Source organism: Bacillus rossius, chromosome 3 (genome assembly GCF_032445375.1).
Source record: "Bacillus rossius redtenbacheri isolate Brsri chromosome 3, Brsri_v3, whole genome shotgun sequence".
NCBI classification, from domain to species: Eukaryota; Metazoa; Arthropoda; class Insecta; order Phasmatodea; family Bacillidae; genus Bacillus; species Bacillus rossius.
The window spans coordinates 7,796,880-7,814,881 of NC_086332.1; the positions used below are offsets into that span (position 1 = coordinate 7,796,880).

The following is an 18,002-nucleotide window of genomic DNA, read 5'->3' on the forward strand; positions in this document are numbered from 1 at the left end:
AGGGCAGGAGGTAGTCACCTAGCCGGTTGAACCGTGGAGCAGGGCAGGAGGTAGTTACCTAGCCGGTTGAGGCCGTGGAGCAGGGCAGAATGTAGTTACATAGCCGGTTGAGGCCGTGGAGCAAGGAAGGAGGTAGTCACCTAGCCGGTTGAGGTCGAGGAGCAGGGCAGGAGGTAGTTACCTAGCCGGTTGAGGCCGTGCAGCAGGGAAGGAGGTAGTTACCTAGCCGGTTGAGGCCGTGGAGCAGGCCAGGAGGTAGTCACCTAGCCGGTTGAGACCGTGGAGCAGGGCAGGAGGTAGTTACCTAGCAGCCGGTTGAGGCCATGGAGCAGGGCAGGAGGTAGTTACCTAGCCGGTTGAGGCCGTGGAGCAGGGCAGGAGGTAGTTACCTAGCCGGTTGAGGCCGTGGAGCAGGGCAGGAGGTAGTCACCTAGCCGGTTGAGACAGTGGAGCAGGGCAGGAGGTAGTCACCTAGCCGGTTGAGACCGTGGAGCAGGCCAGGAGGTAGTCACCTAGCCGGTTGAGGCCGTGGAGCAAGGAAGGAGGTAGTTACCCTGCCGGTTGAGACCGTGGAGCAGGGCAGGAGGTAGTCACCTAGCAGCCGGTTGAGGCCGTGCAGCAGGGCAGGAGGTAGTTACCTAGCCGGTTGAGGCCGTGGAGCAGGGCAGGAGGTAGTTACCTAGCCGGTTGAACCTGTGCAGCAGGGCAGGAGGTAGTTACATAGCCGGTTGAGGCTGTGCAGCAGGGCAGGAGGTAGTCACCTAGCCGGTTGAACCGTGGAGCAGGGCAGGAGGTAGTTACCTAGCCGGTTGAGGCCGTGCAGCAGGGAAGGAGGTAGTTACCTAGCCGGTTGAGGCCGTGGAGCAGGCCAGGAGGTAGTCACCTAGCCGGTTGAGACCGTGGAGCAGTTTAGGAGGTAGTTACCTAGCAGCCGGTTGAGGCCGTGGAGCAGGGCAGGAGGTAGTTACCTAGCCGGTTGAGGCCGTGGAGCAGGGCAGGAGGTAGTTACCTAGCCGGTTGAGGCCGTGGAGCAGGGCAGGAGGTAGTCACCTAGCCGGTTGAGACAGTGGAGCAGGGCAGGAGGTAGTCACCTAGCCGGTTGAGACCGTGGAGCAGGCCAGGAGGTAGTCACCTAGCCGGTTGAGGCCGTGGAGCAAGGAAGGAGGTAGTTACCCTGCCGGTTGAGACCGTGGAGCAGGGCAGGAGGTAGTCACCTAGCAGCCGGTTGAGGCCGTGCAGCAGGGCAGGAGGTAGTTACCTAGCCGGTTGAGGCCGTGGAGCAGGGCAGGAGGTAGTTACCTAGCCGGTTGAACCTGTGCAGCAGGGCAGGAGGTAGTTACATAGCCGGTTGAGGCTGTGCAGCAGGGCAGGAGGTAGTCACCTAGCCGGTTGAACCGTGGAGCAGGGCAGGAGGTAGTTACCCTGCCGGTTGAGACCGTGGAGCAGGGCAGGAGGTAGTCACCTAGCCGGTTGAGACCGTGGAGCAGGGCAGGAGGTAGTTACCTAGCCGGTTGAGGCTGTGCAGCAGGGCAGGAGGTAGTCACCTAGCCGGTTGAGGCCGTGGAGCAGGGCAGGAGGTATTTACCTAGCCGGTTGAGGCCGTGGAGCAGGGCAGGAGTTAGTTACCTAGCCGGTTGAGGCTGTGCAGCAGGGCAGGAGGTATTTACCTAGCCGGTTGAGGCTGTGCAGCAGGGCAGGAGGTAGTCACCTAGCCGGTTGAACCGTGGAGCAGGGCAGGAGGTAGTTACCCTGCCGGTTGAGACCGTGGAGCAGGGCAGGAGGTAGTCACCTAGCCGGTTGAGGCCGTGGAGCAGGGAAGGAGGTAGTTACCTAGCCGGTTGAGACCGTGGAGCAGGGCAGGAGGTAGTCACCTAGCAGGTTGAGGCCGTGGAGCAGGGCAGGAGGTAGTCACCTAGCCGGTTGAGACCGTGGAGCAGGGCAGGAGGTAGTCACCTAGCCGGTTGAGACCGTGGAGCAGGGAAGGAGGTAGTTACCTAGCCGGTTGAGGCCGTGGAGCAGGGCAGGAGGTAGTCACCTAGCCGGTTGAGACCGTGGAGCAGGGCAGGAGGTAGTCACCTAGCCAGTTGAGGCCGTGGAGCAGAGCAGGAGGTAGTTACCTAGCCGGTTGAGACCGTGGAGCAGGGCAGGAGGTAGTCACCTAGCCGGTTGAGACCGTGGAGCAGGGAAGGAGGTAGTTACCTAGCCGGTTGAGGCCGTGGAGCAGGGCAGGAGGTAGTCACCTAGCCGGTTGAGGCCGAGGAGCAGGGCAGGAAATAGTCACCTAGCCGGTTGAGGTCGAGGAGCAGGGCAGGAGGTAGTCACCTAGCCGGTTGAGGCCGTGGAGCAGAGCAGGAGGTAGTTACCTAGCCGGTTGAGGCCGTGGAGCAGGGCAGGAGGTACTCACCTAGCCGGTTGAGGCCGAGGAGCAGGGCAGGAGGTAGTCACCTAGCCGGTTGAGGCCATGGAGCAGAGCAGGAGGTAGTTACCTAGCCGGTCGAGGCCGTGGAGCAGGGCAGGAGGTAGTTACCTAGCCGGTTGAGGTCGAGGAGCAGGGCAGGAGGTAGTCACCTAGCCGGTTGAGACCGTGGAGCAGGGCAGGTTGTAGTTACCTAGCCGGTTGAGGTAGTAAAGCAGGGCAGGAGGTAGTTACCTAGCCGGTTGAGGTCGAGGAGCAGGGCAGGAGGTAGTCACCTAGCCGGTTGAGACCGTGGAGCAGGGCAGGTTGTAGTTACCTAGCCGGTTGAGGCCGTGGAGCAGGACAGGAGGTAGTTACCTAGCCGTTTGAGGCCGTGGAGCAGGGAAGGAGGTAGTTACCTAGCCGGTTGAGACCGTGGAGCAGGGCAGGAGGTAGTTACCTAGCCGGTTGAGGCCGTGGAGCAGGGAAGGAGGTAGTTACCTAACCGGTTGAGGCCGTGGAGCAGGGCAGGAGGTAGTCACCTAGCCAGTTGAGGCCGTGGAGCAGGGCAGGAGGTAGTCACCTAGCCGGTTGAGGCCGTGGAGCAGGGCGAGAGGTAGTTACCTAGCCGGTTGAGGCCGTGGAGCAGGGAAGGAGGTAGTTACCTAGCCGGTTGAGACCGTGGAGCAGGGCAGGAGGTAGTTACCTAGCCGGTTGAGGCCGTGGAGCAGGGAAGGAGGTAGTTACCTAGCCGGTTGAGACCGTGGAGCAGGGCAGGAGGTAGTCACCTAGCCGGTTGAGGCCGTGGAGCAGGGCAGGAGGTAGTCACCTAGCCGGTTGAGGCCGTGGAGCAGGGCAGGAGGTAGTCACCTAGCCGGTTGAGGCCGTGGAGCAGGGCAGGAGGTAGTCACCTAGCCGGTTGAGGCCGTGGAGCAGGGAAAGAGGTAGTTACCTAGCCGGTTGAGGCCGTGGAGCAGGGAAGGAGGTAGTTACCTAGCCAATTGAGGCCGTGGAACAGGGCAGGAGGTAGTCACCTAGCCAGGTTGAGGCTGTGGAGCTGGGCAGTAGGTAGTCACCTAGCCGGTTGAGGTCGAGGAGCAGGGCAGGAGGTAGTCTCCTAGCAGGTTGAGGTCGAGGAGCAGGGCAGGAGGTAGTCACCTAATAGGTTGAGACCGTGGAGCAGGGCAGGTTGTAGTTACCTAGCCGGTTGAGGTCGAGGAGCAGGGCAGGAGGTAGTCACCTAGCCGGTTCAGGCCGTGGAGCAGGGCAGGAGGTAGTTACCTAGCCGGTTGAGGTCGAGGAGCAGGGCAGGAGGTAGTCTCCTAGCAGGTTGAGACCGTGGAGCAGGGCAGGAGGTAGTCACCTAGCCGGTTGAGGTCGAGGAGCAGGGCAGGAGGTAGTCACCTAGCCGGTTGAGGCCGTGGAGCAGGGCAGGAGTTAGTTACCTAGCCGGTTGAGGCCGTGGAGCAGGGCAGGAGGTAGTTACCTAGCCGGTTGAGGCCGTGGAGCAGGGCATGAGGTAGTTACCTAGCCGGTTGAGGCCGTGGAGCAGGGCAGGTTGTAGTCACCTAGCCGGTTGAGGTCGAGGAGCAGGGAAGGAGGTAGTTACCTAGCTGGTTGAGGCCGTGGAGCAGGGCAGGAGGTAGTTACCTAGCCGGTTGAGGCCGTGGAGCAGGGCAGGAGGTAGTTACCTAGCCGTTTGAGGCCGTGGAGCAGGGCAGGAGGTAGTTACCTAGCCGGTTGAGGCCGTGGAGCAGGCCAGGAGGAAGTCACCTAGCCGGTTGAGACCGTGGAGCAGGGCAGGTGGTAGTCACCTAGCCGGTTGAGGCCGTGGAGCAGGGCAGGTGGTAGTTACCTAGCCGGTAGAGGCCGTGGAGCAGGGCAGGAGGTAGTTACCTAGCCGGTTGAGGCCTTGGAGCAAGGAAGGAGGTAGTCACCTAGCCGGTTGAGACCGTGGAGCAGGGCATGAGGTAGTTACCTAGCCGGTTGAGGCCGTGGAGCAGGGCAGGAGGTAGTTACCTAGCCGGTTGAGGCCGTGGAGCAGGGCAGGAGGTAGTCACCTAGCCGGTTGAGACCGTGGAGCAGGGCAGGAGGTAGTCAGCTAGCCGGTTGAGGCCGTGGAGCAGGGCAGAATGTAGTTACCTAGCCGGTTGAGGCCGTGGAGCAAGGAAGGAGGTAGTCACCTAGCCGGTTGAGGCCGTGGAGCAGGGCAGGAGGTAGTTACCTAGCCGGTTGAGGCTGTGCAGCAGGGCAGGAGGTAGTTACCTAGCCGGTTGAGGCTGTGCAGCAGGGCAGGAGGTAGTCACCTAGCCGGTTGAACCGTGGAGCAGGGCAGGAGGTAGTTACCTAGCCGGTTGAGGCCGTGGAGCAGGGCAGAATGTAGTTACATAGCCGGTTGAGGCCGTGGAGCAAGGAAGGAGGTAGTCACCTAGCCGGTTGAGGTCGAGGAGCAGGGCAGGAGGTAGTTACCTAGCCGGTTGAGGCCGTGCAGCAGGGAAGGAGGTAGTTACCTAGCCGGTTGAGGCCGTGGAGCAGGCCAGGAGGTAGTCACCTAGCCGGTTGAGACCGTGGAGCAGGGCAGGAGGTAGTTACCTAGCAGCCGGTTGAGGCCGTGGAGCAGGGCAGGAGGTAGTTACCTAGCCGGTTGAGGCCGTGGAGCAGGGCAGGAGGTAGTTACCTAGCCGGTTGAGGCCGTGGAGCAGGGCAGGAGGTAGTCACCTAGCCGGTTGAGACAGTGGAGCAGGGCAGGAGGTAGTCACCTAGCCGGTTGAGACCGTGGAGCAGGCCAGGAGGTAGTCACCTAGCCGGTTGAGGCCGTGGAGCAAGGAAGGAGGTAGTTACCCTGCCGGTTGAGACCGTGGAGCAGGGCAAGAGGTAGTCACCTAGCAGCCGGTTGAGGCCGTGCAGCAGGGCAGGAGGTAGTTACCTAGCCGGTTGAGGCCGTGGAGCAGGGCAGGAGGTAGTTACCTAGCCGGTTGAACCTGTGCAGCAGGGCAGGAGGTAGTTACATAGCCGGTTGAGGCTGTGCAGCAGGGCAGGAGGTAGTCACCTAGCCGGTTGAACCGTGGAGCAGGGCAGGAGGTAGTTACCCTGCCGGTTGAGACCGTGGAGCAGGGCAGGAGGTAGTCACCTAGCCGGTTGAGACCGTGGAGCAGGGCAGGAGGTAGTTACCTAGCCGGTTGAGGCTGTGCAGCAGGGCAGGAGGTAGTCACCTAGCCGGTTGAGGCCGTGGAGCAGGGCAGGAGGTATTTACCTAGCCGGTTGAGGCCGTGGAGCAGGGCAGGAGGTAGTTACCTAGCCGGGTGAGGCTGTGCAGCAGGGCAGGAGGTATTTACCTAGCCGGTTGAGGCTGTGCAGCAGGGCAGGAGGTAGTCACCTAGCCGGTTGAACTGTGGAGCAGGGCAGGAGGTAGTTACCCTGCCGGTTGAGACCGTGGAGCAGGGCAGGAGGTAGTCACCTAGCCGGTTGAGACCGTGGAGCAGGGCAGGAGGTAGTTACCTAGCCGGTTGAGGCCGTGGAGCAGGGCAGGAGGTAGTTACCTAGCCAGTTGAGACCGTGGATCAGGGCAGGAGGTAGTTACCTAGCCGGTTGAGGCCGTGGAGCAGGGCAGGAGGTAGTTACCTAGCCGGTTGAGGCCGTGGAGCAGGGCAGGATGTAGTTACCTAGCCGGTTGAGGCCGTGGAGCAGGGCAGGAGGTAGTTACCTAGCCGGTTGAGGCCGTGGAGCAGGGCATGAGGTAGTTACCTAGCCGGTTGAGGCCGTGGAGCAGGGCAGGAGGTAGTTACCTAGCCGGTTGAGACCGTGGAGCAGGGCAGGAGGTAGTTACCTAGCCGGTTGAGGCCGTGGAGCAGGGCAGGAGGTAGTTACCTAGCCGGTTGAAGCCGTGGAGCAAGGAAGGAGGTAGTTACCTAGCCGGTTGAGGCCGTGGAGCAGGGAAGGAGGTAGTTACCTAGCCGGTTGAGGCCGTGGAGCAGGGAAGGAGGTAGTTACCTAGCCGGTTGAGGCCATGGAGCAGGGAAGGAGGTAGTCACCTAGCCGGTAGAGGCCGTGGAGCAGGGAAGGAGGTAGTCACCTAGCCGGTTGAGGCCGTGGAGCAGGGCAGGAGGTAGTTACCTAGCCGGTTGAGGCCGTGGAGCAGGGCAGGAGGTAGTTACCTAGCCGGTTGACGCCGTGCTGCAGGGCAGGAGGTAGTTACCTAGCCGGTTGAAGCCATGGAGCAAGGAAGGAGGTAGTTACCTAGCCGGTTGAGGCCGTGGAGCAGGGAAGGAGGTAGTTACCTAGCCGGTTGAGGCCGTGGAGCAGGGCAGGAGGTAGTTACCTAGCCGGTTGAGGCCGTGGAGCAGGGCAGGAGGTAGTTACCTAGCCGGTTGAGGCCGTGGTGCAGGGCAGGAGGTAGTTACCTAGCCGGTTGAGGCCGTGGAGAAGGGCAGGAGGTAGCCGGTTGAGGCCGTGTAGCAGGGAAGGAGGAAGTTACCTAGCCGGTTGAGGCCGTGGAGCAGGGCAGGAGGTAGTTACCTAGCCGGTTGAGGCCGTGGCTGTAGTGGCCCCGGCAGTCCGCCTCCACCAGCAGGTCGGCGAGGGCAGTGGCGTGCTCGCGGCACGTGCCCACCGCCTCCATGGCCTCCCGCACGAACCTCCGCGCCTCGGGCACAGCCACCAGCCTGGACGCCATGCCGCGACTGTGGCACACCGAGCAGCTGTGTATCCACCCGAGCCGCAGCCGTCCTAGCGAGGCCATGCCTGCCCCCTCCCTGCCGCCCTGCGGACAAGCGCCCCGCCTCTTATCGCCGCACGCTCCGGGTGGAGGTGGGGACACGGGTCTGGTCTCGATAACCCACGCCCGCTCCGCTGCGCTGCTCCTAGCGCTTACAAGTATACAAGAAAGAGTCTCTCTCACGCCATACGTACATAACACGTGCTTTTCGTGGTCATTATCTAATAAGTTATCTGGGCTTTTGTTGGGCGTGTCGCAGCGGTAGTGTTTCCAACGTTCCGCTCGGTTTGTGCCTAAAGGCGTGAACAGATCTCAGTTTCCCAACAGTTGGAACTGTTGTCTTAGGAAAAATACTGTGTTCATCTGTGCTGACAACGTGATATCTGTTTGTCATATCGCTGGTTCACCTATTTGTCTGTCTGTGTTGTCGTCGTTTCGCCCATATTATTATTATTATTTTTTTTTACTGTCGTGGGGTTAATCTGTATGTGACTATGTTGTCAAAGGTCGTTTTTTGTCTTTATTTTAAATTTTTGTTGCAAATGTATATTCGTTGTTAGTCCACTGTGTTTGTCTTTACTTATTTTTTTTTAATACTTACTTTCACGGAAGGTTCTGTGCTGTCTATGTTTTAACATTTTTGACATCGCCTGAATTCGGATTGTGTTCTGAGTGTTCATGCATAATAATATTTTTTCTGTCCGGTATTGAGGTTTCTTATGAGATAAAGTGTAGTCAGCAATGGCGTAGATACGTCTAAAACAACATCTTAAATCAATCTTCCCCGTTGCAAGAAACATTCAATGAACGTAACGTTCCGCTCAGGTTCGCAGCGAGCATTTTTAGGGGAGCTGGCCTCCATCTTGCTGTCATCCGGGGCATTAGTTACATTTGCCAGAAGCTGCTAGACATGTACAACGTTGAAGGTTGACAACATTATTAAAACTTTTTTTTTGTGTATTGTATTCCAGAAAGCAGTATTTTTTCCTTTAACGTTTATCAATTGTTGCAGGAATTCTGACTAATGGCGATTGTTATGGGATGATTTTTTTTTGGTAGACTTTATATGAAACAAACGAAGTCGTTACTGAAATGTTTATTTCGTCGATGAATAAGTTATCTGGTTTTTGAAAATATTTATGTTCAACACATGTGCCCTACTGCAACGAAAGTCGATCCCAAACATTTAAGTTAATCTACCTATTTATTTACAAACTTTTGAAAACCGCCGCTATTAAAAGCTTACAGCCCAAAATTTGACCTCAGTTTACTTGATTGACGGCCACGACGTAAACAAAATAATTATTAAATAACTATTACATGTGGATATCACAGAGATTTACAGCTTTCCAGGAAATGTCTTGATGGTGGGGTTTCTAGTGCTACTAACACTTCCGCCAAGTCCAGAATTTATGAAAATTTTATTCTATATTGGAAAAAGTTAAAATTAAAATGATATTTTCGGATTCAAAGTGGCAATAGTTGTCATTGATCGCTGAGGCGTCAAGTTACAGTCATAGCCATTGCGTCAAGGTTCAGTCAAAGCACAGGAGTCAAGGTTCAGTCAAAGCACAGGAGTCAAGGTTCAGTCAAACCACAGGAGTCAAGGTTCATGCAAAGCACAGGGACTATCTGGTCATATACTGCAGTCACAGGGTAAATAAACTCTGCTGTTATCTGGAAACTGCTTACCCGTTATCAGTGTAAAAAACAGACACACACACACACACACGTCCTTTTATCTTAACTGTTTTTATTGTGTAAATAACGTATACAATCTGTAAAAATATGGCAAAAGAGCACTGGGTGCTATGTAATGCGTCTACTTAATCCCTACGAACTTTGTAAAGTGTAATAACATGTGAAATCAAAATCTATTGAATTGTCATACGTTCAGAGTTCTCTGTGGCCGAGAGATAGTGGCTCGAACCCAACCGTCAATTTTTCTTCGAACCCTTTTCATTTAATATTAATGACGCCAATTGATTCGCTAAGTTAAAAGAAACATTATATGCTGTACGTTCAACATTCCTTTGTTTTTTCTGTTTTATTTTATTATGCAGGCACTTGATTTTTATTTAATGATTTATTAAAAACAAAAATTTTAAAAAAGTTAACCTTCTCACACAATAAAAGAAAAATTCAACTTAAGAGGGTATTTTTAATGTACTGAAGTTTACAATATACATTACAGTCTTGATTTACACCTTTATAATTTACTAGCTGTGGTATCCGACAGTTTGGATTGCTTTTCAGCCGCAAAGCTTTTTGGTGCACTCAGATACATACATACATACATACATACATACATACATACATACATACATACATACATACATACATACATACATACATACATACATACATACACACATACATACATACATACACACATACATACATACATACATAAGATATGATATAGCACTAGCAAAATAATTGGTACCGGCAGTATAATCACCATATATAGGCAAACAAAGATAAAGTTTCAAATCTGATTCTTTGTTACAAAATTTAAACAAAATAATCATGCAAACTGAATGTTTACTGGAAATTTAATAAACGCAATATGTTATAGAGGTATGTACATAAATAAGCTAATAAATACTCGCTCACCACCTACAGGGGCGCACGCAGGGAGGGCTGGGGGGATGCGCCCCCCCCCCCTTCCCAAATGAAATTCTGAGTACGCCCTTGCTCACAACCTAGTTAATGCAATCCACGCTGCTAAAGTGTTCTCCGTGAATGAATTTTAATTGCTATTTCTAAAGGGACTGTGGTATTTTATGAGCTGAAAAGCACCTATTTTTTAATCCAATAGTATTCGGGTTCATAGGCTTTATTCCATAAATTTATTAATGAATTAAGAAACATGCATTTAAACGTCCGAACTTGTGCGTTTTTAGTAGGGTATAGTTAATCCAAAACAACCATAATAGTACTTACCGCTCTTTTATTATAAGACACAACATAAACCATTTCACCACCTTAGCAGACAAATTAAAAATTAAAAAAAAAAAAATCTAACTACATTACTGTTTGTGTATGTTTTTTTTCTTAACTCTCGCGTGATTAGCTTCGGGATTTATTTTTTTGTTACTAAAACAGACTTAATCCCTCGGAATTTTAGGAAATGATTAAGAGATGTTTGCAGTTTAGTATGTTTATTTTACAAGCGCTGTTCCTGAACATCAGCTTGGTTCGTTATTTGAACGGTTCTTTCAATAAGGAAAATTGATTTAAGATTTTTTTTTGAACCTACTGCATTGCTGGTTACACTGTTTGTCTTAAAGAAACCTCATTAATGGACAAATAATGAATATGTAAGCACGTAGGAAACAAGCCAAAATCAACCCTTGTCAAAAAATCAAATACATAGGCAGGTCAGAAAATTCTGACGAAAGAATTAGACAAATATTTTTGTGTTGTCATCATTTGTGGTTTTTTTTTCGTTCTCTTAGTCCATTTTTCTTTGTTTTTCTTTGTTTGTTGACCATATTCCTGTTATGGAATATTATGTGGTGTTTATTTTATTTTTATTTATTTATTGATTTTACGATGTTCCAGAGAGCATAGCTATGTTTTGGAACTATTCACGTCACTTTGGCACATTATGACACATCATTTTTCAGAACACAATGCATACAGATATAATACGTTTCATAGGTAATAGCATTACAGCTGTACATTTAACACTTAAAATATTTATCATACATTTAACAATAAGTGTTGACAACAACATTTTTTTGCTTAATTTGTATTTTTGTCTTTTGGGTATTTTTTAGTTTTCTTCTACAGACATACATGTGTTTAGCAATGGCGTATGTCCAAAAGCTTACATCAAGACAAATATAAAAGCAGAGACTGACACAGTGTGTTAACAACGACGAGACAGTTGCAAAAAGGAACAGATCATAAAGACAACACAGCGACAGACTAACCCAACGATGATATTAAACAGATAAACAACACAACACCAGAGACGCCCAGGCAAATCCAGCAATGTGGAATTTTTTTTAACGTGACGTCTAATAAATCGATGAACGCCGGCTGCACGCACGAAAAAGTGTCCCGTTACGCAAATTGTTCCGTTACGCTGTGTCCCGTTAAGCTCATTGTTCCGTTACGCTGTGTCCCGTTACGCTCATTGTTCCGTTACGCTGTGTTACGTTACGCTGTCGGCGAGTGCAGTAATAATAGGTTATGTTACAATTGACTAAAAAAATATGGCGATTCATATAATTGATGATAGATATTTGATTACAGTTTATTTATACGAAAACTTGTTCATAATTATATTTGAACTTTATAGCTAAACGCCAGTTTTTAAAATCAATTACAAGTCATCTACACGTGAACTGTTTCGTAGACTGTTTATAAAGTGAAGTGAAAAGTTAATGTGGTTTTCATTGCTTATTACAACAATTTCGGCAATAAATGTTCATTATTCTTGCATTTTAAAAATCTGATTACTAGTATAATTTCAAGTATTTATTATTTTATTATTAAAATAAAAATGATTCAATTTTATTCATAAAAGTATGCAATCATTTCATCAATGTTTTGTTATGACGTCACGTTAAACTATCGTCCGTAAACCGACTTTACAGACAACCAATTTTTGTTTGATATTCTGGACTTCATAACGACGACATCACAGACAAACGCCGCTGGCAACTGTTTCTTAGGTAGCCTACTGTGTTCGTCTGTGCTGTCATCGCGATGTTCATATGTTTACGTTCTTCTTCTTTCCACACGTCACTGGGTCCGCCTGTGCTTCTCTGTGCCTTTGAATATATATACTGTATAGAAGTCGCCAGCCCAGGTTAAAATTTCTAATACGGTTTTGAGGTAGTTGGTTAATTCACCGCCGCAATCGCCACCATCTCTAGGGCATCGACTTGTGGTGGTCCCAAGCGGACAAGTGTCGAACTCTTCAAACACCCCTTCCCCCTCCGGTTGAACGTCCTCGAGCTGCAGTGAATGATGGGTGGGGGGTGCGGGGTATGACAGCAGGCGACAGCGCTGCGCTCTAACGTGTAAATAACAACTAAGACGATACAGGGCGTTACGACAGCGCACTGCAGCGGTGAAGTTCCCAAGCTGCTCATCATACGATTCTGAAAAACGTAGAGTAAATCCTATCCACTCGCGACTTCTATACAGTATATATATTCAAAGTCTGTGCTGTCGTGTTGTCCACATTACCTGTTCAGAATCATCGTTGGATTCATCTGTCTGTCACTGTATGGTAAAAGGTCGTTTTCTTTTGGTCGTTATTTTCTCTTCTTGTTGAAACTGTTTCGTCGTTGTTGGGCCACTGTGTCCGATGCGCTGTGCTGTAATATTTATTTTGTTTGTAATTATATCCACGGAATTTTCTGTGCTATGTAATTAATTTTTTTTTGATATCGGCTGTTTTTGACTTGTTTTCTGTGTGTTTGTATATTCATATTTTTTTGTCCGTTGATGGGGTTTCTTATGACATACAGTGTAACTATCAAAGCCTGTGTAACAAAAAAAAAATCTTAAATCGGAGTAATTATTTTCAATGATATTACTTGTTTCTAATAAAATTAAACTAACCCTTTATTCGCCATTACTGGCCTGATCACCCTGACGTATGACGCTGCGAATCCAAGTCACTAGCGGTTACACTGCGCGCCCGCCCGTGGCACGAAGAGGGACAAGGGACTTAAGTTCAGTCTTTATCGCGTATTGGGATTTATAAAATAAATTATATATATAATATATATTAATGTCAACAACATAGTCTTTAAACAGTTACATTATCATTCTCAACATGCTTCACTGCCTTTGAGGTTTGTTACTTATGACTCCAGTTTTTTTAACAGCTCACTTTGCATCGCCCGAAATTACCACTGACTTCTCGGATATCCCCCTTTTTTTCTTCTTCTTCTTCATAATTTCGAGAAGGGGGGAAATATATACTCTCCCCTCCCCTGGAAATCCTAAATTAAAAAAAAATCATGCACACAGACAAAAAGAAAGAAAATTTGAAAGAAAACAGTGGACAAAGTCATAACCCCCCCCCCCACACACACACACACACACAAACGCACAAACACACACAAATTAAATTCAGCGTGCGTTAAGCAGACCAGAGTACTTACGTCTAGATAGAGAGATAAAAGACCAGTAGCGTGTTATGCTGTTCTGAAGCTTGGTGCGATCACGACAAATCTCCGGCGGGAAGCCTACGATTTACAAGAGTAATGGACCATGCCCGAACACACCCGAAGGATTCACTTCGGCCAACGTCGGGATGTTGTTTTTTATTTTTTTATTTTGACCTCAAAATATAAACACGGTCATCGTCCGCCATTTTGGCAGTTATCAAATACTAAGGGGGGAAAAAAATACTCGTGATAAAAGAATTTTCAGGCAAGTGATCGCTACCAGTCCCTGGCGTCGCCCCGCTCGTGTGACACGGGCGCGGCTCGGCACGCGGCAAGCATCCAAACAACGCCGGCGGCAGTCCGGTCGTGACGCAACACGGCCAAGGACGCGCGCGCGAAGCGGACAACCCACGCGCGCGTCGCATCTACGACATACGCACCACTGCATGCGGGGGATAGCGGGGCATACGCCCCGGGCGCACAGCTGTGGGGGAGCCGAAATAGCTTGCATTGTAATTCCTACTACAACTGGTAACTGGTAAAAAGTTTTTTAACTTGCATGCCAGGAATGTCTAATCTGATTTACAATATAACGTCTCAACATATTTATTTTAAAATCCTCTGAGAAAAATGTTAAGTTCATCATTAACATAAAAAAATTGTAAAGGGAGAAGTTAGAGAGTTTTAATGTGTCTTCTATACGAATACAGTGCAATGTACTGGCTGTGAGGAAGAGCATCCTCTATTTGCTATGATGATATCATCAAAATCTTTGCTGCAAAAAGGTCTCCCAAGCTGAATTTGAATCTTTAAAAAACATTTATGACGGCAATTTAATGAACAAGTCTAGTGATTATACGGACTACTTTATGGGCATAGTGGGTTCATGCATGGAAGTTACATTAGCACAGAAACTGTTACATGTAGGTATGGAAAATGCTTAAATAGCACCATTTTTCCGTGGGAGGGCCCCCGGACCCCCCCACTTTATTGGTGTGGTATGTGCAAAAAAAGAGGGGGGGGGGCATAAATCCATTCATGCCCCGGGTGCCAGAGACTCTAGTTGCGGCCCTGACTGCATGCTCAACAATTATTATCATTGTCATGGGAGCAAGTTGGGAACTACAATGTGCAGAGGTTGGCAATAAAAGGAAGTGGGCCACATTGGAGTGCAGGTAATGTAGTGATGGCGAAGGACAGATAATAAAGGAATCTAAGTAATCCTTAGTGTTCTTATTTAATACAATTACAATCATCAAATTTATTCAGATAAGTAACTCATGAAAAGAAAAAGTATATAAAAATATTATTATTTTAGGTTTCCTGAATATTTTTTACTAAATTTTTAGTTACCCAATATAACCTAATAAAATTTATGAGTTGAAAAATAGCGCTTATACAGGCTGCTGGTCAGCTGTTTTGGAATAGTCATACTGAAAATATTTAGTTACTAGCATTGCCAAAAGAGGTTACTTGCATTGGCTAAAATTAATACATAAGAATTCAATAATGAACCTATTTCGCATAGGTCGTTTCCAAGGTCCTCTATGCCCTCGCTTATGTTTTTTAAGTTGTGAACCAAGCCTTAATACCGTAGCGATATGTGGAAGCTGTATCGATATTTGTGCGATACATCGCTCTTTGAAATACGTAGGTACCTTACGTATCACTAAGGCCATGTCCAAATTCGCCTGAAGTAGGTATATGATTACTTCTATGACATTTAATTAATTTGAAAAACTCGTAAAATCATTTTTATTTTACATTTTTCTGATAAAATTTTTTAATGAAAATAAATATAATAAAAGTTTATAAGGACATGTTAACATATGCACATACAAGCTGATCGTAGCTGAATAGTATTTGGTTCTATTGGCAAATAAGCCGGTCTGTGATATCCTGGAAATGCTTCTACTGCGCGGCTAGTACGCGCAGGGATGTTAGACGTACCAACTTGTTGGTACACATACCATTTTTCAGGGTCTTGTACCATGTACCAAGTATAAATTGTGCTGGTATGCAGAAATACCAACTTTGAACATCGACCATACGCGATGCGCCATGCATTAACAATTAACATTAGGCGTGGACGAATAATTCGAATAGTTGCGTTTTAATAATTCCATCTGTATACGTTTAATAAAACTGCATTTTAAGAGAAATTTTTAAGTGCTAATTTAATTGAAACCATGCATACTAGGTGCTAAAGTTTTTATGGCCATCTTATAATTTCAGAAGCTAGTTCTGTAGAAATTGATCACAGCGCCATGCCGTATTGCCGTCATGGCGTGCGGATTGAATAAAAAATAGGTTACCAACCTTATCATACTTTATTTGTTGACAATTGTGTAACCTTTTATGTTTCCATAGTATATATCGTATTAAAGCAGTTTATATAAATATCATTATATATATATATATATATATATATATATATAATCTATGAAACAAAACCTACAGGATCTTTGTCAGTGTAAGATCTTGGAGTGTACCAGTTTTTTTTCTTCAGATACCAGCTTTTAGTGACATCTGTACCAGGTTCGTTGAGCCACTGTCTAACATCCCTGAGTACGCGGGGTCTATATACAAATCTAGTCTATGGTTCACACGTAGCGTAGGCCAGCGTGTAGTCATGTCCGTAATTTTCATGTGATAAGAGTGGTGTGCGGAAACAATTTGCACAGCAACACATATTTTGATCAGATTTTGAGTGGTTCACTTGTCAATAGAATCTATATGCTCAGTAAATAAAATCGTCAGAATTTAAAATTTTTAATATAGGTTTGGTTTGTTTGAATGACTAAAGTAAACAAACGCATGTGCCATTGTTTACATAAACTGAATTTGAATTTTTTTTTTTTTTTTTTTTTAACAAACTGTATGATGGGATTTATACCATGAGTGGTTAATAGCGGGATGAGCATTACAGTCGCAGAACTTAACTCTATACAGGTCAAATTAGCGTATTTTTATTGAGTTTTAGACACAACTGGAAGAGGCCGGCGTGAGTAGAAAACAACAATTTTAAGAAGTGACGCATGGTGAATGGTTAATGTGAAATTCACTTTTAAATCTTTGCTACGAAATTTTAGAGGAGTTCCTTCTGTGCCTGTGCAATAAACAAGAAAAATACACTTCAACTTAATTCCTACGACCAATTTAAGTGGCACTTACCTGAAATTACTAGTGTACTTCTCACGCAGTCAGCAGCACTAGAGGGCCGCGTCGTGTCTGGTTGGTTGTAGAGACTGCAAATCGCCGCGGAGTGAAGACAGACACATTATCAGCTGGCCGGTTGCGAAATGCAGGCGCGAACACTCCACGCCGCCGCCATGACACACTAACCTTGGCACCTTGCTCACCTGCAGCCTTGTAGCACTTCAGGAATTGGCCGCAGACTCGCTGCGCGCCAAATCGATTGCAGCGCACCTGGCGGCGGTGAGAGAAAATAAGTCGTAATTGCAGTGTCGCCAACAACAGAATAAGTACCCTGAGCCTGAGCTTGTGACTGCCAGTATCTACCCACGTTATCTACTACAGAGTAGATATGGGTGCAGACCGAGCGCGCAAGCTGTGCAAGGCAAATATATTTATTCCATTAGTAGAACTGTTAGTAAAATATCTAGCGTCATAGTGTAAGACAGTTGTGTCGTTTAGTGTATAAAATCTCGTGTCATTTTGTACGTCAAAAGTTTCAAAAAACCACGTGCAGCTCTGTTAGAAAAATAGGATATTTACTTGCGATGGCCGCTGGCCATGAAACACTTAACAAGGTCAAACGTAGTAGTACTAATAGTACTTAGTAGAAAAGGTAGTAGTAGTAGTAGTAGAAATAGTAGTAGTAGTAGTAGTAGTAGTAGTAGTAGTAAGTATTTCACTGGCTTGTTTTTCTATTCGATTCGAGCACACGGAATTTGGAAATTCAGCTGATAAAAGTTTGTTATTGGTAAACTATTGTAAAAATGTCTTCTAATCTTAATAATAACAATAAATAAAATGGATACCCTCTCCCTCCTTCATTAGTGTTCTTTATCATATCGCTCACCAGCACAGTTGGTGAAAAAGAAATGAGAAATTTTGACACAATAATAGTTTGTTGTCGGCACTCCCGCTGCCTGATTATGTTTAGAATAAATATTGAATTGAAAATGATCCCGGGGGGAGGAGGGAGGGGAGTTCGTCCTCGTGGCTGCAGGCAGGAGTGCGTCGTTAGTTTAAACTACCTGGGCTGTTCAGGCCACCCAGGACACCTTGAAATAAAAGTAAAATGACTGAGAAAACACTGTACTTTATTACCGCTTGATACACTTGCTTGTCCAACGCCTGGCCAGTCTGTCGTCAGACCGTCGCTTCACGATCGGTTTAACACATTGACGTTGCGCGCGAACAGGTTAGGCTGCAAACACGTGTATAAAGTTCTATCCTGAGGCCGGCACTGACAAAACTAAGGCTGTGGCGAATCACTGCAGAACTGATAGGTTGCAACTATATTTATATTGTAATTGAAGTTAAACATAAAATGGCAATAATATACGATCAAGAGTTCTTAAACATGAGTGCAATCTATCCTACTACAATACGCATGTTTCAGCTTTTGCATAAGAGCGGCTAGATGAAGATTATACTAGAGTCACAGTAGCTCCTTAAAGGTTGATAAAGTGCTTATTACTAGGGTAGATTGCAAATACATATATTACACAGTATAAGTTAACTAAATCAAAAACACGTTTATTAAAGTGTTAGTACACCATAA

At 47.5% G+C, this 18,002-nt stretch overlaps 1 protein-coding gene across 4 annotated transcripts in view; it reads right to left on the reverse strand.

Annotated features, from left to right (window-relative positions):
* Window positions 1-16,979, reverse strand: part of LOC134530168 (uncharacterized oxidoreductase YjmC-like) — a 36,881-nt gene extending 19,902 nt beyond the window's left edge. Inside the window, exons 1-2 of one of the 4 annotated variants that reach the window (XM_063364803.1) lie at window positions 16,424-16,979; window positions 6,911-7,154 (exon numbers count right to left, since the gene is read on the reverse strand). In XM_063364803.1, coding sequence (XP_063220873.1) covers window positions 6,911-7,133 — 223 coding nt within the window. In that variant the 5' untranslated portion in view covers window positions 7,134-7,154; window positions 16,424-16,979. Of the gene's footprint in view, window positions 1-6,910; window positions 7,155-13,243; window positions 13,682-16,423 lie in introns of those variants that run through there. The other 3 variants (XM_063364804.1, XM_063364805.1, XM_063364802.1) reach the window with 3 other exon arrangements.
* Between the last annotated feature and the right edge of the window lie 1,023 nt (window positions 16,980-18,002).